Source organism: Pongo pygmaeus, chromosome 1 (genome assembly GCF_028885625.2).
Source record: "Pongo pygmaeus isolate AG05252 chromosome 1, NHGRI_mPonPyg2-v2.0_pri, whole genome shotgun sequence".
Classification (NCBI taxonomy): Eukaryota; Metazoa; Chordata; class Mammalia; order Primates; family Hominidae; genus Pongo; species Pongo pygmaeus.
This window is the reverse complement of record NC_072373.2, coordinates 120,408,849-120,430,970: the sequence shown is the minus strand read 5'-3', so window position 1 is coordinate 120,430,970 and position 22,122 is coordinate 120,408,849. Positions and strand designations below refer to the sequence as shown.

Here is a 22,122-nt window from a genome sequence, read left to right as displayed (position 1 = left end):
TCGCCACCATACCTGTCCAATTTTGTCGTATTTTTAGTAGAGACAGGGTTTTACCGTGTTGGCCAGGCTGGTTTTGAACTCTTAACCTCAAGTGATCCGCCTGCCTCGGCCTCACAAAGTGCCAGGATTACGGGCGTAAGATGCCATGCCCAGCCTAATTTTTGTATTTTTATAGAGTTGGGGTTTCACCATGTTGGCAGGGCTTGTCTTGAACTCCTGACCTCAAGTGATCCATCCGCCTCGGCTTCCCAAAGTTCTGGGATTACAGGCATAAGCCACATTGTCCAGCCCTCCAATTTCTTGAGTATCATTCCAGCCCTCAGGTCTTGGGGCTCTGTCTATAATTAGCTATGTGCATATTTGTGTTCTGCTGTTTGCCTCTTTGTGGTGGATGTGCGTCCTGTTATCCCAACTTAAATTGGAAAGCCCATAGAGGCAGAGAGCAAGTCATCTTCGGCATCTCTTTCCAGCACTTAGTACTGTGGAGGGTTGAATTCAGTTGTGTCGTAGATGTCTAGGGAAAAGGACAGTGTTAGAAACCTCTGTGGAAGAGAATGTAGATGTGGGAAGATAAAGGGGTCTTAAGGCCCTGTGTTTCCTTACAGCCTGGCTAAAGAATGGCAACTTTCCAAATGTTTCATAGAAAGTCTCAAATACAGGGACACTTAGGCACTGGGGAACCACATATTTATTTAGATGAATCCAAACCAGACATGGTGCCGAAGCTCCTTGAGGACACAGTCTCACCACTGGCGGGCTTCCTGGAGGCACTGAAAAGAGGGAGCACTTTGTAGCCATGACAGCAAATGGCCAGAGGACACCAGGCTGCTGAGGACACCGTTGTCATGGTCCCTGGCTCCTTTGCCATGAATTCACTTCATTGCTGGGCACTGGCTGTGAGAGAGGGAAAGGAGCAACTAACACGAACACAAGTATCATTAACACAGAGAGGGAGGTGAGGGAGGGAGAGCTGTCTCTGCAAGCTGACTGTCGGAGAGCGCTTTCCTGAGAAGTCTGTACTTGTAACGCATCCCTTTAGGCTTTCATTTGCTACATACCAGTGAGAGCCTTAAATAAATGTCTTATGGGATCAAATTCATTTCCAATTTCCATCAGCCAGCAGCTACAAGTCAGAGAGGACACTGGGAACTTGTTCTCTTTAGTTCTGTCTCAAGCTTCTTTTTCACCTTATGCATCACTTTGTACACAACATAGCTAATGTGAATGACGGAAAATCTGAAAGAGCTGTCAAGTTCTAAATGATGAGCTGAGTTGCCTTTTGCCAATAATGTGCTGCTTGGGACCACACACCTAAAGGTTAAATTATAATTGACATAAATGAGAAAGAGGATTTTCTTCTCTTGGAAGGGAAGGAATCCATAAGCTTCAAAGTAAAAAACAAATATATTAATCCATTTTTTTTACCATGCTTATGATCCTGAGGTGTTTACTCAGTCAGCAGGAGCAGCCTCCCCTGTCCTTACACACCCCACAGGCATAAGGTGCTGTGACTCTTGTGGGTTCCTGCACTCTAAATTGTTGTCAGAATTGACATCTTTTCCTACAATACCTGCTCAGCTCTCTCCCACAGAACCTCCTTATGATTAGGTGGATGCTGTCACTCTTCTTCAGAGGACCATTCATTAGGTTTAATCCCTACCATCAACTTGAGGAGTGCAGACTTAGAGAGGATATGACAAAAGCAGACTGCATCTAGTATAAATTCTCTCCACAGGGATGACAGTATTCGCTTTTAAAAATGGTTACAAAAGGCTGGGCGTGGTGGCTCACGCCTGTAATCCCACCACTTTGGGAGGCCAAGGTGGGTGGATCATGAGGTCAGGAGATCGAGACCATCCTGGTTAACACAGTGAAACCCCGTCTCTACTAAAAAAAAAAAAAAAAAATAGCCGGGCGTAGTGGCAGGCGCCTGTAGTCCCAGCTACTCTGGAGGCTGAGGCAGGAGAATGGCATGAACCTGGGAGGCAGAGCTTGCAGTGAGCCGAGATAGCACCACTGCACTCTGGCCTGGGCGACAAAGCGAGACTCTGTCTCAAAGTAAATGAATGAATAAATAAAAATAAAAATGGTTACAACAGCTGGGCATGTCGGCTGTCACGTGTAATCCCAGCACTTTGGGAGGCCGAGGTGGGTGGATCACTTGAGGTCAGGAGTTCGAGACTAGCCTGGCCAACATGGTGAAACTCCATCACTACTAAAAGTAGAAAAATTAGCCAGGCATGGTGGCGGGCGCCTGTAATCCCAGCTACTCGAGAGGCTGAGGCACAAGAATTGCTTGAACCCAGGAGGCAGAGGTTGCAGTGAGCCGAGATGGCACCACTGCACTCCAGCCTGGGCAACAGAGCAAGATATCATCTGAAAAAAAAAAATGGTTACAACAAAAGTGGCCACCAGTAGATACATGACTGAAAGGCTCAGGAATGCACCTCTGTCCCTGACTTAACAACACTAGCCATAAATAGGAACTAATCCATTGAGACATCTTGCCTCTCTTTACTTACCTTTGTCAGAGTACCACGCCTTCTTAGGTGTCCTCAATTAGGAACTGCAATAATTCGGACATTTCTCAGTGTTAACGTCTCAGAAATCTCTGAGAAACCTTTCAGAGCATTAGAAAGGAATATTCTAATTCAGGTTTTTGGGGAGTCAATGGTGCTAATTAGGTAGTCTATACATAGAGAAGAACAGGACATGTAAGGGCTCATTCATTCTCGATTCATGCAACAAACATTCAGAGTGCCTACTGTGTGTCAGAAACTGGGCTAGACACTGGGGGGACAAAGGCAAATAAGACAATGTCCCTACCCTCAAAATGCTTATAATTTAATAGGGAAAATATCTATAAATAGATAATTATAAAACAGTATGTTAAACACAATGATAGAGATCTGAACAAGGTGACAGGTATAGATAAGTGATTAAATACTTTAAGGAAGTAGAGAGGATATGCAATATTACCTATAAACAAACCGGAGGGGAAGTGAAATAAAGCCCGACAAACAGCTGCAGCCTTCCTAGGCTCAGCTGGAAGATTGCACAGCATAAAGAAAAATGAGCTGAGCGAGGACTGGGAGACCTGGGCTATTTCCACCAGTGCCAGGTGATCAATTAACTGACACTGGGAATCTTGGGCAAACCAGTTTCCTCCCTGTACTTTCGTCTTCTCATTTGCAAAATGGAAATAACAATTCTTCCTATATTATTGAATTGTCATGGAGAGAAATGAGATAGTAGATAATTAAAATGTCTCCTGCAATACATCCTGATGATGACAGTGATGAGAGAGTCCAGCGGAGGAACCCCTTCTCGACCTAGGCTTGCGTCTGTGTTCCCTGACTCTTCCACCGGTGGAGAGAGGAGGTGACTGGCACCCTAAGGCACTAGTTCTCCTCTTGCCCTTACCTTTCACATCCACCCGACAGTCCACAGATGCCTCCCCTAGGGGGTTCACCGCCTTGCAGGTATAGATGCCTCCATCAAAGGGACCCGGCTTGCGGATCTCTAGGGAGCAGATTCCCAGGTGAGTCAGGGCTCTGTACTTAGGGTTGCCTTGGATATCCATCTTGTTCTTCAGCCAGATGATCTTGGGCTGGAAGACAAAGATGAGGGAGGCAGCAAGGAGGGGCGAGAGTAAGAACCAATAGTCTTTCTGTGCTCAGTTTCTGGGACTCTGTCTACATAGAGATAATGGCTTTCTGGAAGGCTCCCTGTTCCTCATGTTGTGGGAAGGGGTTCCCCTTCCAGTACCACCAGCAGTCCCCCAAGCTCCTTCTCTTGTTTGAAAATAGCACCTGAAACTTCACTTTCTTCACCAATATTTCTGACTGGAAGAAAACTGCTAACTTCTGTTCCGTGCTCTCAGGCAGCCCCTTTATGGATCAGAAGCACTGAGCATCAGGCTCACCTCTTGTGAACCATTCGTATTCTGTTCCCACTGCTGACTTGTGAGTTGCCTCTGTCCCCTCTGATTAGAGAGTAGCTTCTAGAGTGGGCTTTTGATATGCCCCGTCTGAGATGTTGTCTCCATGTAGTCTGGCCCAGACTCAAAACCAAAAAGATTCTTGGTACAGGTTGTTAATGGTGTTTTCTGCTGTGTGTGGAGCATGATGACTAGATTGTAAATAGACAGAGAGCCTTGCTCAGGGTTGTGGCCAAAGGCTGAACTCTAGGCAGCTTGCCTGTGCACGGCCCTGATGGGATGAGGTATGCATGGGAAGGAGAAACCACCAGGACTCTGTCACTCCTACCAGAGAAACAACTTGAAGCACATGCCTAATTGCCAGCAGGTCAGTAAGCAACACCTTCATATATGAGAAACAAACATTCAAAAGGAAATGTCATTCTCATCAGTCTGTCTTGGACTCCAAGCACCCGGACTGTTCCTAAATACCGTGCTGTAGAAGAGGCAGATGGCGGTGATGGTAACAGATGTTACGTTACAGTGCTCTGCAACTCAGCTTAGGTTAGGACAGGTAGGAAAAAGAAGCAGCTCAGCACAGCGTCCCCCAGAGCCCCCACTCACCCGGGGAGAGGCACGGACACAGCAGAAGAGCTGGGTATTATAGCCGGTGACTGTTGTGCAGTCGGCCAGAGGCTGGGTAAACTTTGGGGCTTCAGAGAAGTCTCGTTGGGCAAACCCCTTGGTCTTGTAAACAGTAGCTGAGGGCACCAAGAGGGGCTGGGATGTAGCTTCTGAGATCCCAGCCCTCGTCGACTCTTTATCCTTAGTATTTTTTTTTTTTTTTTTTGAGATGGAGCCTCACTCTATTGCCCAGGCTGGAGTGCAGTGGCGCGATCTCAGCTCACTGCAACCTCCAACTCCCAAGTTCAAGCAATTCTCCTGCCTTAGCCTCCTGAGTAGCTGGGAGTACAGGCATGCACCACCATGCCTGGCTAATTTTTGTATTTTTAGTAGAGATGAGGTTTCACCATGTTGGCCAGGCTGGTCTCGAACTCCTGACCTCAGGTGATCCGCCTGTCTTGGCCTCCCAAAGCGCTGGAATTAGAGGCATGAGCCACTGTGCCCGGCCTATCCTTAAGTCTTCCCAGCTCATGGTCCCCATGCCTCCCTTACCTGCTTTCTGGATGTGGGCGAGGTCCGTGGTGATGGGGGCTGTTTCACTGAGTCCGCACTGATTTTCAGCAAAGACGCGGAAGGCATAGGAGTTGCCGATGATGAGGTCAGAGACGATGCAGCTGGTGCGGTGATAGTGCTCCAGCACCGTGAACCACAGCTGCAGGACCAAACATGATGCCAGAAATCAGCCACCCCATGTGGAGCTACCAGAGGCCTGTCCCAACATGCCGTCTTCCACCCTCCTTCCTTCCCAGCTGGCCTCACCCCAGATTTTGTGTCAGCCTTCTGCACCGTGTATCCCAGAAGTGCTGTATTCCCCGTATCTTGGGGAGGTGTCCATTCCAGTGTAGCGCTGAAGCCCCAAACGTCCACCAGCTTAATACTCTGAGGAGGGCCTGGCCTCTCTGAAAGGGCAAAGCCATGGCAGTGGGCATGGAACATCCCACATGCATTGAAGTCACTTCAGGAGTGCCCTGGCCCCTTTTTCTGCTCAGCTACCCCTCCTGCGCCCACCCTGTGTCCCAGACATGACGTGGGAGCCTTGCCCCAGCTTCCCCAGCTCTCTGAGCTGGCTCCTCTTCAGCCTGGAGAGGGAGTTCCTGAGGACCCCCCCATCTCCCACTTCTCCCACCGTACCAATCACCAGGATGTCAATGGTGGCGGTGGCCTCCAGGCCACCCAGCTGCACACGGAGTTGGTAGCGACCTGAGTCAGCACGTTGGGCTTCTCGGATGAAGAGGATGGAGTCTCGCTCCCCATTCCGCACACTCACACGCCTGGTGTCCAAGGCACAGCCATCGTGTGTCCAGATGGCTTGAGGTTTGGGCTTGCCCTGAGGAATGAGGGTAACGCTTTGAGCAGCCCTGAGAGGCTTCCTGACTCCCCATGCTGCTGTAGGGGTCCTGTCCACCCCAGGTCCACAGGGAGGCTTGACTTGGAGCTGCACATTCCTTGAGTTAGAAGTTGGTGGACCCTCCCGGGGGCCTCCTCCTTTCAGCAACAGCCTAAGGATCTTGGGAAAGAGGGATGGCTTTGAGTCTCCCAACCTCTGAGATCTTAGGTCATGAACACCTGGGGCAGCTGGGACCAATTGAATAGCCGCTCAAACTCCCAAGAACCCTTCTAACTGCAAGCTCTGAGGCTTCTGCAGACTATAGGGCATGGATTAGCCTCACACCATCTCATGGGTGCACACCCAGTCCTATCCAAACCCACCTTCAGGAGTGCAGAGGTCATTTGGCCTCAGACTTCTGGTGGTGTGACCCCTTCTATCCAAGGCTGGGAAGATTGCCCCTCTGCTAGCAGGACTCTTGGTATCTGTTTCCAAATCCAAAACCTGCACTGGCCCCAGACATGGACCCAGTATAGGGCTGGCATGATCACCTGGAATGGGATTAGTAGGTTCACTGTGTCCCCAACCTTCCGGATGTAGGTCTGCCTCAGGGCCCGAGGTAGCCAGATCTTGGGGTGCTCTGAGTGATGGAAAGAGAGAGAATAGGAGATGGATACTCAGAGAAAGTAAATCCTGCATCCAGCTGCCTGCTGTGGGTGAGTGGCCCAGGAACTGGTCACCAAATTAAGCCCTTCTTAGAGGAGAGGGGAAGAGTGCTCCCATCATCCTGCTGGGATTTGGGGATGAGGGGTTGGCTTAAGGAACACCCTGGGAAACATTAAAGTCTCAGCAGAAGGAACACTAGAGCGCGAGTCTGACAGTTCTCTTAATTTGTAACTCTCAAGTACTGACTTTCCATCATCTAGAGGCATTCCATCCTGATGGAGGCATTTTTATTTTTCTGTTTGTGTACAGACCAGCCTAGTCTGTGTGGTTTGTCTTTCCACCCTTTTCTACACTTGTCCTTAATACCATTCCTTTTATCAAGGCCACTTTCCATGTCAATCCTGACCTCCCAGTTAGCTGTGGGTCTCAGGAGAATGCTCTCCATTCTGTAGGCAGAGTCAACACCCTGACCTCCCCAGCCGCTCACGGAGACAACACTGATGTCACTGCAGAGAGAACACGTGTCTGGGTCCCTTCCTCTGCATGGCCACTCCGCTCCCGGGCGCCTGCACAGTCTTCTTCCAGTTTGCAGAGGATCATTTTGTATAGATTCTGGGACAGATTAGGTCCACCACTCATTTCCCTTTGATCTCACAGGTCTGTCCCAGTGAGAAGTAGAGATTAGATGATGTGTATGGGCTTCCAGGATGAAGACAGGAAATGCTTGGAAAAGTGCTGAGTGTAGGTTTGGAGAATGACCAGGTGTCATTTCTCTCCGCTTGGGATGCCTCACACTGTCTCAGCTGCCGAAGCACAAATATTCCACCTGCATTCCCTCGGGGGCCTGGCTGAGACGGACACCATTTTCTGGCCTTTTCCTGGCTGCTGTCTCCTCCTTTCTCAGGCACAGGCAGTCGCCTGGCTGATATTAGCTTCAGTAGAATGTGATAGTGCTTCAGTTCCCAACAACCCAGGACTCTTGCCACAGTTCATTCTTGGCAGTTGGAAGAACTTCACCCCTGGTACATTCCTGTGGCAAACAGCATGACTGCTCGATAGTGGATTCCAGACTCTTTGATAACACACACTTCCGTGAAAATACTTCCCTGAGCATTCACTATGACAAACGTATGTTTACTTATAGATGAACTGTTTAAATATGTACATTACAGAACACAAACATGTAAGTGACGCAGCTGAAACAGAGCTGCTTCTGTATCCTTCCTCCAGCTCAGTCGGCAAGCATTGTCCAGAGAACTTCACTCCCAGGGTCTCCCCATGATAATCTCAAGGTCGCGAGACCTTTGCAAATGAAGATCAATAGCAATGTACAGTGCACACGGTCCATTTGATTTCTGCAGTTTCCTTTTGTGCTGTGTGGCTTATGTTTTCACCTGGGCTGTGCCTGTCTTAGACTGCACCTCAGGAATATGTGATGAGGGGACTTGACGGGCCTGAGTGCCCGTCCTCCCTGCCCTGCTCAGGGCTTGACTGCCTCAGCACAGATGCAGCAGCCCCAGGCGGCTGAGTGACCCTGCTGTGGCTGCCCTCGGCTGGGCTCTGGTGGCTTGGGAGGGGCGGGGCATGAAGAACAGAAGACGCGTTTGTGTGATGGGCTTCTCTCCTGTGGCCATCTTGGCAAGCAACCAAGGAGTTGAAAACGGGCGGATGTGACTTAAGAGTGTTTTGAAAAAGAGGGCCGTACTTGGAAAGGAGGGTCATAACCTCATCTTGTCGGGCTTGGTTCCCCACTGTGTGTTGGGGGAGGAAATAACCCTTCCTATATTTGCTGGGGAGAGGGCTGGAGAGGAGCTGGCTCTGCTGTCCCTGTGCCGCCTGCCTACAGAATGTCGGCGTTAGGAAGGGCCTGTAAGCACCAGAACAAGGATGCTGGGAGCAAGAGGGCTCCGAGAAAGAAGCCGGTATTCTGGAGACCTCCCGGCTAGCGGTGACGATGTGCCTGGCACCAGAGACTCCTGCCTCCCCATCTAAGATTGTGTGTCTGAAAGACCCATTCTCAGAGCACTAGCTGTGTCTTGCCCACCAGTGTGTACCCAGCACTGAGCACCACAGTCAGGGCTTGGACAGTGGCCTGCCCCTGGAGGGAGGAGGCCCAGAGGGAAGGCGGGGGCTAGACATACCCAAGAACTGCAAAGGGTTGAGGCTGGGAGATGAACCCAGGCCTTCACGCCTGGCAGAAGTGCCCGCTGAGCCCCGCCCTGCTGAGATCTCAGGTAGGGAATGGGCTGTTATGGGTAGCTGTGACCTAATGTATGTGTTTCCACCTAGTGTTTCTTTTGTTTCTTAGAAAAACACCTTGGAAAATGTTAGCATTCTTATACCTGAACTAAAGAGAAAAATGAAAGAAATGGGTTTATGTGGAACATAAGCTAAGGTGGGGGAGTTAGGGGAAGAGGAGCAGACTGGCCCTTGAGATCTAGAGGGGATCCTGGCTGGGCAGAGAGCAAGGAAGGAGGCTGCCCGCGAGGACGGCGGTCTGTCCCTCCCTGGACGGCTCCATTGCCGATTCTCTGCTTATCAGTGGGTTTCCTGACAAGATGACGAAACTTAAGTCTCTAGAATGGACTCTGAGGATGAGTAGGTGAGGCCTCTGCTCCCAGCAGGGTCCCGGCTCCTTGTGGGAGGGCAGAGGATGGACGTGAGGATGACTCAGCTGACTACGTGCAGAGGTGGCAGGAGAGAGTGTGACAGCTTCAGATGCCCGGTCAGCAGGTCAGCAGCATGCTCTCCAATCGCCTCCCAACCCAACCCAGGCGCAATCTGACTCTTTGCTAAGAATGTGAATGCCGGGGCTCATTTGAGGCATCTCTTTTCACACATCCGCAGTCAAGCGAGGTGTAAATTGTACTGACCTTGGGGAGGCATGGCTTCCCCTGATGCCCAAGGTCTTTCTCCTCCTCAGATGACAGGAGGGATGTGAACCAAAGCCTAGAGCCTTTAAGAGTCTAGGTTTTCTAAGAGCAGGTCTGTGAGAGTCACAGTTTGGTTTTCTCCCTTCATAGGATCTTAAAGAAAAGGCATCTTGAAAAGTTCTTTGAGGGCCTTTGGCTCTGAGTTAGGCTGCTCTCAGTACGATGTTTCTCTCAGACAGGATGCTGTCTAATTCTTTCTCAAAAATTCTTAGAGAAAACTACTTCAGGCCAGGCGTGGTGGCTCACGCCTCTAATCCCAGCACTTTGGGAGGCTGAGGAGGGTGGATCACCTGAAGTCAGAAGTTCAAGACCAGCCTGGTCAACATGGTGAAACCCCGTCTCTACTAAACATACAAAAATTAGCCGGGTGTGGTGGCGGGCGCCTGTAATCCCAGCAACTTGGGAGGCTGAGGCAGGAAAATTGCTTGAACCTGGGAGGCAGAGGTTGCAGTGAGCCGAGATCGCACCATTGCACTCCAGCCTGGACAATAAGAGCAAAACTTCGTCTCAAAAAGGAAAAAAAAAAAAAAAAAAAAAAGAGAAAACTACTTCAAGTCCAAAGATCTTGACTTCTGATTAGAAAATTCCTCCTAATACCTACCCTACTTTTATCCTGCTAAAGTTTATGCCTGTTTTACTATTCTATAATTGTTCCTATCCTCTCATAATTCCCTTTTATGGGATCAGTCTTTCTCCAGCGGCTCCCTAGGGGCTGTATAGTTCAGACCGATGTTACTAACTATGACCTGGAGAGCCAAGAACCAAGATGGAAGCACTGGAGAAGTGGAGAGGGGGTGTGTGTGTGTGTGTGTGTGTGTGTGTGTGTATGAGTGTGTATGTATGTGTATATGAGTGTATGTGAATGTGTGTGTTTGTGTACGTGCATGAATGTGTGTATGGGTGTGTTTACGTGTGTCTGTGTGTGAATGGTGTCTCTATGTGTGTGTATGAGAACGTGTGAGAGAGAGAGAGAGCCTGCATACACACGTGCCTATGTGGGTGAAGGGTTACCAAAAGAGGGCGAATGCAGGAGGCTAGCTATGACTTTGAAACTATCCAGAGGTTTCCAGAAATCCAAGAAGTACCAGGATTTCTTAGAGAAACATTACCAGATGCCTAGGATGTGGCCTTGGGCTTCTCAGAAACCTGTCTGGAGGAGTGCAATGGGAAAGGAGTAGGGCAAGAGTGTCACTTTCTTGAAGGCCATGAAACTAAGGTCAAAAAAAATAAAAGGACATAGGAACAGGCAACACTTCTCTGAGGAAAAGACTCCACCCCACCCCGTCCCTGTGTTACAGTCGTCCCCCTAGTGCTTGATGGTTTTAGCCCTGGCTCACTGTCTCTCCAACACTGCTCCAGGCATAACTCTTGCTGGTCCCAACACCCATATCTCCAGTCCCTGTAGGGTCTCTTGCATCTGGCCCACCACTCCTCCAATAACTTTGTCCTCTCTTAATTCAGCCACTGGTCCCTGTGGCCATTCTCTAGACCAAGAGCTACAATCCTTCTATGATCAGAATTACAAGCATCCCACTGTCTCATCACCACCTCTATAAGAGATAGCTAACTGGCCAACAAAATGTATGTTACCCCTTATGTAGTGTAGCTATCTCTGAGAAGTGGCTGCCCAGCCACCTTTTGCTGGATGGCCACGAGACTAGTTTTTGCCAATGAGACGTAAGTGGCAATGGTGAGAATCACTTCTGGTCCCAGGCTTTGAAGAAGTTAGATTTCTATTTTCCTCTTCCACTAGCTGTACACAGATGATCACGGGCCCTAAGGAATGGCAGAGCCCCAAGATTAAAGAGGACTCGGTCCCTGAATTACCACATGGAGGAGAACTATCTGCAGAATTAGTTTTTAGTTCTTACGCTAGTGAGAAATAGATGTCTGTCATTCCTGAGACCTATTTGTTTCATTCACTAGTATACCTAACTAATATAATCTTTATCCCTTTAGCTCACTTCCTCCAGTGCTCCAACACCAGCAATTCTTTGGCACCACTGAGATCTGTGATCCACTGTCCTACCACCCTCTCACTACCTAGCACCCCTTTCATGTTAGCACTTTCTTCACCACGCAACTTAGATTGCACGGTCATTATCATACCCTCTCTCTTGCACTCACTCAAATCCCTGAGTCCTCTTTGACTTCACTGCACTCTCCTGGCAATACCTAACCCTTGTTAAATAAACTTCCCACCCACTCAGTGCCTGTATCTGCACAGAGTAACAAGACTGGGGGAAAATACAAAATTATGTGGAATTTAACTTGAGGGCCATTAATAGTGACCACCACCTCCAAGTGAACTCTGGCAATTCTACTAGACTTCCCGAGTTCACTCGGCCTCCCATTCTCCTGGGTGACTATTGCACACCTTTCTCTTCTAAAACCTCCCTACCGTCTCCCTCATTCTCATTCCCAGTTGTTGATCTTGCTAGTGTCTAAGGCCCACCTACAGTCTATTCTTAACATGGCCAGCTGGAAAAATCCTTAAAATCTACACTTGCTCCTGTCAGTCCTTACTCCCAGTCCCTGCACTGGCTGGCTGTCTCGTAGACAAACCAAAGTCTTCACAGCAGCCGTGCTACCTCTCGGACCGAAATACTGCCGTTGTCTCCCTCCCTGTGCTACAGCCACAATGGCCCCAACCCATAAAGCACACTCCTGCCTCAGGGTCTTTGCAGTTGTTCTCTCTGCGTGGAAAATATTCCCCCAAATATCTGCATGCATTGCTTTCTCACATCCTTTAAGTTGCTGCTCAAATGTCACCTTATTAGTGAGCCTTCGCTGAATATTCCATTTGAAGTAGGAAGCCTGCATGATTCCTACCCGCAGCACGTGCTATCCCCGTCCCTGCATTAGTTTTGGCACAGCATTTCTCACCATCTGACATATTAGATATTTTACTTGTTTATTTATTGTCTAGCTCCCTCCGCTAGAATCTAACTTCCATGAGGGCAGTTATTTTTACCTATTTTGTTCATTTCTGTAATTCTGGCACCTAGAAGAGCGCCTGGCACATCATAGGCACAACCTAAATATTTGTGGAAGGAAGGAGGAGGAAAGGAAGGACGGAAGGAAGGAGGGAAGAAAGGTCACTCCTAGGCATGAGATTCAGTTTCCCATGCCTGGAAGACACAGAACAGTTCAGATTGAAAGAGAACACAGAGTCAGTTGGAGCGATGATGCTGAAGTCAGCAGATGGGCTCTTCCTCCTCCACCTCAGGGTCCCATCTTCTCCATGGGAGGGATGCAGCTTGTTTCCTAGCCTCTCCCTGTTTTGGAAGCTCTTCTCTGGCCCCTGCCAAGCTTTGTCTCCAGGACACAGTGCTCAGCGTAGTGCTGAGGACAGACATAGAACTGTTTACCAATGCCGGCCACCTACTCCTGCTTATTTAGCCACGTAGCAGGCTTGCCAAACTAAAAGCTCATTGTTGGCCATTTGCAATTGGTTTTGATCTTGCAAATTAATTTCTATTTCTGATGCCTGCTCTAGTTCCCATGTTTTCACATGCTTACTGTGATACTCAGTCCCAGAGCTCTCTGTAAGGAAGAGGAGTTAGGAGGAAGAAAGGCTTTGGAGCTCTCAGGGGGCTTAGGGGTCATCTAGTCCAGGCCCGTGGCACCCTGAAGGATCTTTGGTGGGGGTTTGGGGCTCTGTAGGCTATCTGAACTTTTTTGTGTATTTTTCCTGTGGCAAGAGTCCACAGCTGTCATTAGATTTTCCTAGGCGTCCATATCCACCAAAAGGTTGAGACCCTGATTTAGTTCAACTCCTCAATTTACAGATGAGAAAATGGGAGTGGATTGACTTGCCTAGGGCCACAGAACAGAGCTAAGATTTGAACTCATGACTTCTTTGTTCCAAGTAGTTAACAGATACACATATATTTTGCAAAGTATTCAAAGGTGTTCTTATTGCCAGTGACTTCTGGGATACCACTGGGTTGAGCCACTGCGTGCTAGTGGCCCTGAGGCCTGCAGTGTACAGAGCTGCTGTACACAAGAGGCTTTGGGCTGCCTTTGTGGGCCCGTGACTGGGGGCTGTCAGGAGCTGGCTGCAGCCAGAGGGGAGAAGCATGGGTGAGATGAGTGCCCTCCCTTGTGGTTTTGGGAAGACCAGTAGAGAGAGCCGAGGCGTCAGCAGTCCTGGCTCTCATTCTCCTGCTGCCTGTCACTTATTCTCTGGGCCTTTTAAGGGAAGAAACTGGTTTTCTGCCTCAATCACCCCAGCTTAATATATTTACACTAACTTCTGCTCCCTTCATCTTCAACGGGACAAACTTGGCCAGCTCTCTGCCCTTGACATTCAAATAGTTTCTGGAAACCTGGCCTCTCCCATGAAGATAAGAGGCAGAGAGCGTCTGCTGCACAACCCTATGGAGGGAGAACGCAGCCTTCACCTCTCACTTGGAAATATTTGATCATTTATTTACATCTTAGTTTGGCCTCTTCCAAGGCACTCTGGATCATCTCAGCAATCCTTTCAACTACCCTGATAGGTAGATGTTATTAATCACCATTTTACAGAGCGAAAATGGAAACTGAGCAGTCCAGTGACTTGTCCAAGGTCACAGGGCTGTTAGAGGCAGCACTAGGAATTGAGCCTAGGGCTTTGCCTCCAAGTCTAGTACATCTTTTCCCCTGCCTCTTCCTGCCCTAGGAGTCCACGTGTTTCTTGTTTGTGGTCTTTTCATCCTCTTCACTTAAGACTTTCAGGTGAGCGCCACGAAGTGGTTAGCTACAGAGGCCTCAGCCAGGGCATTCGGGGATGGGCGGCAGGAAGCTCGGGGCTGGAATTAGTGCCAACCACCTCCTCACTTGGGAACGCCTCTTTGCTGAGAGGCACACAGAGACCATCGTGAAGGGGAAATCGAATGCTTCTCCCAGGAGAGCTCCACTTCCGTGGAGCTCAGACTCTGAGGGGTCAGGATCTCCTATGGGAGCAGTGGGGGGTTGGAGGAGGTCCTGACCCCGTGGCACTGCCCAGCAGGAGGCCGAGTGTCACTGTGCTGCCCCACTCTTAGCCTCCCCATTGCCATAGCATTTGATTTCCCTGTTCCTTCCGCAGACAGTCACTATCTCTCACCCCTCAGTCCCTTCCTGACTGGCCATTAGTATATCAGGTCCTCCCAGTCCCTATGACAATTTTTTAAAAGGTAAAAATATAAACAGATCATTTTTAGTCACTGTAAAGTGCCACCAACACCATCACTGACTTCTCAGCTAAAACACAAAAACTTAGCAGGGACATTTGAGCAGCAAGTCAGACTCCATCAAGGACAGGGGATGGGGGCTCCCACGAATGATCTCCAGCCTAAGCACCAATCCTATAAAGTCTTTAGCTCTGCTAAAAAACCTGAGGTGCCGTCAGGAAGGTGGCGATGTCTTCCCCAACTCCCACCACCCAGCCTCCCCACCCTCCCCACCTGCCATGGGTCACCTTCTATAGGGGGCAGGAGCTGGGGAGTGGGGCTGCCAGCCCCCTGTCCAGGTGAAGCCTGGGGTGGTTCAGCATCCGCTGGGCTGGCTTCTTTCACCTTGGATCCTGCGGCCACCTCCGGAGCTGTGGCTGCCTCCATGCTGGGCCTTCCCAGAGGCTGAGCTCCAGCTCTAGATTTTCACTGCTGGTGATGAGGGAGGGGCTGAGCACCTGCTCCCAGGCTGGCCTCCCGGGTCCCAGCCACACGGTTACGTAACTGGGCTGGCCTTCCCCACTCAGCTACGCCCAGCAGAAAGGCTGAAGTAGGGGTTGGGGGAGAGAGGAGGATCAGAGAGCAGCTCAGAATAGCCCCAGGAGGACTGAGGTGGCCCTGTTATCTCGGGAGAGAGACGACACCCTCCACAGCACCAGGGAGGGAGAGCTTGAACACAGACCATCCAAAAGGGACCTCTGATTTCTGTCAGGAGGGTTGAGTGACATCTGCTCCTGACCTCCAGTTCTTCCCGCAGGGCATTCAGGTCCCAAAGAAGGGGCCCAGGATTAGGTGACTCACAGCAACGCCTGAACTGCTCTTTCTCCCTCTGCTCCCACATTCAGTGAGTTGTAAAGTCTTATCAACTCAAGCTTTACAGGGCCTGTCCCACCCTCCCCTGCTCCCCGGGGGCAGTGGGCACAGCACAGTGGTAGGTGGAGACTGCACTCGCAATGGCTGCCTGGGCGCCACTTGGGGCTCTGTCACCAACTAGCTGTGTGACTCACAACACCTCACAGTCTCTCTTCAGTCTGTTTCCTCATCTGTAAAATGGAGATAATTATAACCATAGGGTCGTTGTGAGGATTAAAGAGGTAATCTCTGTAAAGTGCTTAGCAGAGTGTAGCCGACTAAGTGCTTGATAAATGTAAGCTATTTTTAGGTCAGGCCAGCACTTCCCCCTTTGAGAGCTGTCAATGGCTGCCTTGCCTATGAGATGAAGTACAAATAAAGGGAGAGGCAGCAGTGGTGGAGGCGAGCTCAGAGACCTGCGTGTGACTTCTGGCTGTACCACTCACTCACCAGCTGGGACTCTGGGCAAATGGCCGACTCGGAGTCTCAAGTCCCAGTCTATGAAACAAGGAATGATGCCATGATTGTGTTGAGGATAAAATGATACAATCTATAGGAAAGTGGCCAGCTCACAGCAGGTGCTAATCACATACTACAGGTCCTACATGATTTCCAGACTTAGCAAACCATCTTTCTATACGTGTTGTACATGCCACGGACACTGCCGCCTTCCTATCATACCCCTACCTTCTTATCTCCAGAAGCCAGCATCCCTCTGCATTTTAAAATGCTTTAATTTTAGAGCAGTTTTAGAGTCACAGCAAAGTTGAGTGGAAAGTACAGGGTTCCCATAGCCCCCTACTCACCTCTGTATTTTCATGGAAAAAAAATGGGTGCAGTTGAATGAATGGACTGACTTCTTACTCATTTTTGCCTTCAATTTTGGGGTAATTGGTAAGATCCTAGGAGCCTGTGTTATCTTGGGGTGACAGAAGCTCAGCCTCTTTGTAACTGGTATAGGGGCTGAGGTCAAGGACAATCTGTTTATTGGGGCCTTGGATGGCCTATGGGGTTGGTTTGGTTGGCAGAAGACTGGGTTTTTGCCGTATCAGAACTAGTTTGAAGGTCTTTCTGAACTATTTTTCCTGCTTGACCCAGCCAAGGCCCCGTAAGTGTGGACAGTCTCCTAGCCAGGAGACCCCAAATACACCCCCTTTTACACAACACGTAACCCATCTTTTGGTGAGGAAATTGGCCCAGGCCGAGTCTTAGCCCTTTGTTGGAGGGAAGGTGTAAAGAATCAACTTTAAGACGCAGGTTCCTAAGGTTTGCCCATCAGAAAGTCTAATTCAACAGGTCTGGGGTGCTATCCAGAAATCTGCACCTAAAAAAACCAACCTAGTGACTCTGGCTCAGGAAATCTTGGAATACCATGTTAGATAGAATTCCTTCAAATGAAACAAGGACCTTAGATAATGTCCTGGGGTAGGAACTCTCCCATCAGATGGTGGCCTCAGCAACAAGGGCTTTGCCCTGTCATCTTCAGAACAAGATGCTGGAGTATTACATGGAATATTGCCCCAGGCTAGCAGGGCAAGAACCTCTCTTAAATGCTTTGCAAGAGAGGAAGGCTGCAACTCTCCAAAGGTCCTTAAATGAAATGGACAAGAAAGGGCCTGTAAGAACAGCAAGAGAAATGTAAGAGGAGCAGATGGGAAGTTACAAAGCTGAACTTCTCAGTGCCGCCAGGGGTCAAACCTGCTCAAAAGAACACAGAATTCAAGGAGTAATTATCTGTTGCTGTATCCAAAAGGAAGAGTGTAGCAACTGAAACCTGTGAAGGTATGTGGGGTGGGTGCCTAGACTTTCTAGGAGGAAGAACAAGAAAGCTGGTTGTACACACACCCACGGGAGGAAGATCTGTATGAGCACTAAGAGCAAGAAAATGAAGAACAAGAAAATTAGGTAATTTAGGGCTCACATTTTTGTGAGCTGTTTTCCTCATAGATGCCCGAATACATTTCATGCTATAAATGTACAGTCCTGGCTCTTTAAATGGCTTGTTCTCTGGTTGCTGGAGTCTGATTCTGAAGCAAGAAAACTGGAAAAAGTATATCAACAAACTGTAGCTTAGTCGTTTCAGTAGGTCAGGTAACAAAGTCCAGTCTGTTTTATTTTTAACCCAAATATTCCAAATATACAGAAAATTACCAGTACAAAGTTAAACACATTCAGATTTATTTACACAATGCTAAAGAAATTTGAGTTTTATTTCCATTTTGTGGAATTTTATTATGGGGTCTGGCTTTAATGTGTAACTGATGTGGGTCACTGAAACTCGATTATCCCACCTCACATGCAATTTTCTGTCCCAAGGGAATAGAAAACTTGGGTTTTTAGGGCACATGCAGTAATGATCTTAATACTGCTTTACACTTTCTTAGGAAGGCAGCTGTCCCACAGCTTGGGGAAGGACCACATGCTCAGAAAGGGAACAAGAGAGAGGGTTGAACAACAGGCACATGGGGACCCTGAGCATTTCTGTGCACGAGGATAAGGAGAGTATGACCAAAACCCTCCTCCCTAGAGGTCCAAACACAGGAGGTGGGCCAAATCATCCGGGAACAGTCAGTCACCCGCTTGTGGCTGAGGGCATGCGGAGGATGAGAACTACATTAAGGATCTGGGGAATAGCAATAAATCATTACCATGTACACTATACAGTTTATATATGTATATATGTACACACACATATATATAAAGGTACAGATTAGTTTATGTTATTCCTTATAAACAAGTACACTTAAGAATGTACTGGTGTGAAGAAATGCATACTGCAAGTTGTTTTGAATTAATGTTCTGACTCTTGTTATTATAATGCAACCTAACCAAGAAATCAACATGCTCCTGCTATTTCAATGATGCTTCATGAGGGCAAGGCCTGGGCTCTGCTAGGGCAGGATGGTGCTCCTAGAGCTACCTGTACTGGACAGACCCATGGCAGATGGAACAGAAAGTCTGGCACCTGCTGACTCCGGCCCTCCCTGTCACTTCATCACACAGCAAATCTTAAAACTTTGGTTTTTTTCAAAGGACATTTAAGTCCATGTTCATTTTCCTGCTTCAGGGAAGATGGTGGCAAAGTTGAAAGCCGAATCCCTTCCTATTTTAGCAGTTCCAAGTATCCTGGATGAATATAGGGGCGAGGGGCAACACTGACAATGAGCAGGATGCACTCTAGGTCATTGTGGACAGGCACGGAGCTCTTGTGAGCACTGCTCAAAGGAAAGAGGGAATCTCTACCTGGATGGTTGGCCTGAAAACTAAATAATGACTAATGCCAGGCCAGCCCTGTTACCCTGGGGTGGGTGTGGATGGCCCTGGGCTCCTCTCCGTATCCTGGTATCGTGACGAAGGCCATGAGAACCAGCTCTGGTTTATAGACTCGATGCAGGAGCTGGAGGTGGCCAGCACATTACCAGCCTGTCAAGGATGAAAGACCAGCTTGGGCATGGAGAGGCCCAGAGGCAAGCCTCAGAGCAAGAGAGAGGAGGTGGGAAGTCCATTCAGAGGCAGACGTAGATTCTAAGTTCCAGTTACGACTGATCTCTGGACTCTCCTGAGCCCGCCCCCAGAACTGCCGCAACTCTCCAAAGGCTTTTATTCTTCGAAATAGAGTTGCCTGGTCTGTGGTCTCACTAAAGCCCAATGCCCAATTAGGTCCAGAGAAGAAAGAAGAGTGGGTTCCCTACCTGGATTTAAGAACTCGGACCACTTTGGACTGGTATGTCCAGTCTCTCTTATAATGCTAAATTCCATTGCTGAAGCCTCCAGAAATGATCTCTTCAGCTACATCAAGCCTGGGAGTTTACACAATGATACACTATGTTTTACCTTCAAAGATAATGCTCCTAACATGAGTAGGACAAATTAGAAATCTATTTTTTTAGAAGCTGTAACGGATTTGGGCTGTCTTACTCTCTGGCTGAGGGCATACATTTGTGAGTGAGCAGATTGATAAAGAAAGCTATCTAGCCAATAATGAGAATGAGCCAGGCTGGCTGTCAGTCTTCAAACCAACGGAGCTAGCCAGCCCGGGGTGGAAACCAGGATGGGGAGGGAGACCCATCAGTGGAGAGTTCACTCCTGCACTCTTGAGCAGTGACCCTCAATGAGGGGAGGGGCAGTTTCTGCAAACATATTTAAAATTCCCATTACTTTTGTTTTCAGCCATGAAAGACAGGAAAACACAATTTTCTGTTCACCAAGGTGGCAAAAAGGTACTAAATACTGCTTGGAAACAAATGCCACTGATCCCTGTCATAAAGAACAGCAAGTCATCTACAAGAAGGCAGCCCTGCTCAAAGTGGTCAGCACTCGCATGTGTAAAGATTTCCAAGAGTTCTGAAGACAGCCAGCCAGCACTGCTTATCACACACACGGGGACCCTGAACAACTGATTCCATCCCAAGAACATTGTGAGGTTCAAATGACATTATGTGAGTGAAGGTGCTCTGAAAATTTGCCAAGTTCCACAGAAATCCCAGATATCATTAAAAGCGAAGAGCCCTATTGTATATGGTTAGAGAAGAATATTAAGTTTCCTACGTCTTAAAACGAGTAAGAGGATTACCATGTATTGGTGCATCTACCCACAGTGAGTACATGTTGGGAGAAAGGTGAGTGGTGTAAACAGTTCTTTTCTGAGTATCAAATTCACTTTGGGCAGGAGGGTGGGACAGAGGCTGACGTTTTCATTTGCGAACTGGTGTATCTTTGGAATTATTTTTAATTTTAAAACCATGCAAAATGAATAAGCAAAAAGACTAGTGCACTCCAGCCCTAACCATATTATCTTCACAAAAACTGCCTTAACTTTATTTTCTAACTGAAGTTCCCTGACTCATTTAATTCTACTGCAGTTTTAACGTCTCTAAAAGTCTCCATCCACTCTCTCCCCCACTTTCCACGCAGCTGTTAATCCATTCTGGGGAGAAGAGAACTTAGCCATCTGCTCACATTCTGACAAAAGTTAATTTGGCACTTTAAGTTAAAAAAAAAAAAAACACACAAAACTGACTTTCTAGCCACAAAATAAACTAGTGGCAAATGGTATCTACCAAAGAATGTCCCAGTCATAATCATTGGGAGAAACTGTGACCCGCACAGTAGCTACATTAAGACCAAAAACTTTCCATACTATATTTCTATATAGCAAATATTCAAGCTGTATTAAAACTAATTATTGCAGCTTTCCATTACTATATGGCCACCCCAAAATCCACCCAACTACATTCTATAATTTATTTAATTTAGAGAACTATCAAATGGAAAACTTCTTTTAATCCAAAATAAGAATGTATCACACAAAGCATCATCTAGACTGGAAGTGTGTTTTCAATTGGTTCCTCCAAAATTTTCGTGTCAACAAATTACTTGGCAAAGCCAGAAAAAAGGGGTGAGAAGGAGAGCCTGGTAATAAAATTCTAATTTTTTAAGTCTACAAATCTGAAAAAATCTCTAGTCCTGGTTCCATGTACAACAGCAACCTAAGAAGCAGCAGATAGGCAGCCACTGTCATGATTTAGCAACGAGCCACACGACAGTTAAGAAGGGAACATGGAAGACTGTGAGGTTCCGTCTTCGGGGGGCCACACTGTGTACCCGACAATCAACTCTAGGGAAGAGATCATTGAGCCTGGGCAGACTTCCAGCTAAGTTTGTACCCTGTCCTTGAGTAAGTCTACCGGCACACACACAAAGCACAGCTTGAAAAATCTCAGAAGAAGCAAGGGTTTCTCTTTTAATAGGTGCTAAATCTAGTCAATTCTCTGCTGCTCCCTTCTTCCTGCCCCAAGTTAAAAATATTGCCCTGTAAGTTTTCCTGATGTACTGTGTGGGAAGCACATGGTTAAGTTAGTTGCCAAAGGGCAATTAACAAGGGTATTGCCTAATTAAACAAGGGAAAAGAAAAATCACTGTGGTCTGTGGTCTCTGAAAAAAAAAAAAAAAAAAAGTAAGTGGGATCTGTGTGAGGAGCTGGTGTGCAGTGTTCTTGGAGTAGGACTGTCTCCAGATGGAGAAAAGCCGGCCAGGCTGTACCAGCCTCTGCAGCCTGTTTTCATCTCTACAGCTGTTTTGTCTCGCCAGCAGAGCCCAGGGATGGTACCAAGTACACTGTGAGAGCTGATGCTGGAGTGGCAGATGCCCTGGGGCAGGCGCCATGCAGAACACACAGAAGTGGGGTTAGTGAAAAGGTCCCTTCGAATTCCATTTCGTTTCCCTTAAAAAACAAAAACAAAAGCCCATACTTTGCAAAGAGACAGGACAAGAAATAAGAAGTTAAAGAATTTAAAATGTCCCCCTTTTTCTCAGAGCCAATTGTAAAAAAGTGCTCAGGGTTCCCCACCCCCACCCTGCATTTCTTTAGTGTAGGTCCTTTTGGCTTTGATGGAAGCAGCAGAAACAGAGCTGGGTCCCTCGCAATGGGAAATTTATTTCCCGAAGTTGGGGCCACAGGGAGTGTAAGAGGTACTGTGGTTCCACCATCCATGCCGGGTCCAGCTCCTCTGAAGAGCTATTCCAAGAGGTCCTGAAAAAGAC

The 22,122-nt window shown here is 48.1% G+C and overlaps 2 protein-coding genes across 3 annotated transcripts in view; both read right to left on the bottom strand.

Annotated features, from left to right (window-relative positions):
- Positions 1-670: 670 nt before the first annotated feature.
- On the bottom strand, positions 671-15,134 carry MYBPHL (myosin binding protein H like). Its single transcript, XM_054501909.1, has 9 exons — positions 14,976-15,134; positions 6,482-6,570; positions 5,735-5,930; positions 5,363-5,502; positions 5,096-5,255; positions 4,544-4,680; positions 3,424-3,610; positions 2,523-2,566; positions 671-894 (listed from the first exon to the last, which is right to left on the bottom strand). Exons 1-8 carry the CDS (start codon positions 15,112-15,114, stop codon positions 2,556-2,558), a joined length of 1,059 nt encoding a protein of 352 aa, XP_054357884.1. The 5' UTR covers positions 15,115-15,134; the 3' UTR covers positions 671-894; positions 2,523-2,555.
- A 2,532-nt stretch (positions 15,135-17,666) lies between these two features.
- The window catches only part of SORT1 (sortilin 1), a 95,702-nt gene continuing 91,246 nt past the window's right edge, over positions 17,667-22,122 (bottom strand). For both annotated transcript variants that reach the window (XM_054464119.2, XM_054464211.2), the window contains exon 20: positions 17,667-22,111. In XM_054464119.2, the coding sequence (XP_054320094.1) occupies positions 22,097-22,111 (15 nt within the window). In that variant the 3' untranslated portion in view covers positions 17,667-22,096. The remainder of the gene's footprint in view (positions 22,112-22,122) is intronic.

What these genes read in the sequence shown, in the direction of transcription:
- MYBPHL (XM_054501909.1), bottom strand. Translation starts at nt 15,114, where the DNA reads ATGGAGGCAGCCACAGCTCCGGAGGTGGCCGCAGGATCCAAGGTGAAA. An exon ending in ACCTACTAATCCCATTCCAG is followed by an intron (nt 5,931 to 6,481) that starts GTGATCATGCCA and finishes CTCATTCCTCAG; the next exon opens with GGCAAGCCCAAACCTCAAGC. An exon ending in CGCCCACATCCAGAAAGCAG is followed by an intron (nt 4,681 to 5,095) that starts GTAAGGGAGGCA and finishes TGGTGCCCTCAG; the next exon opens with CTACTGTTTACAAGACCAAG.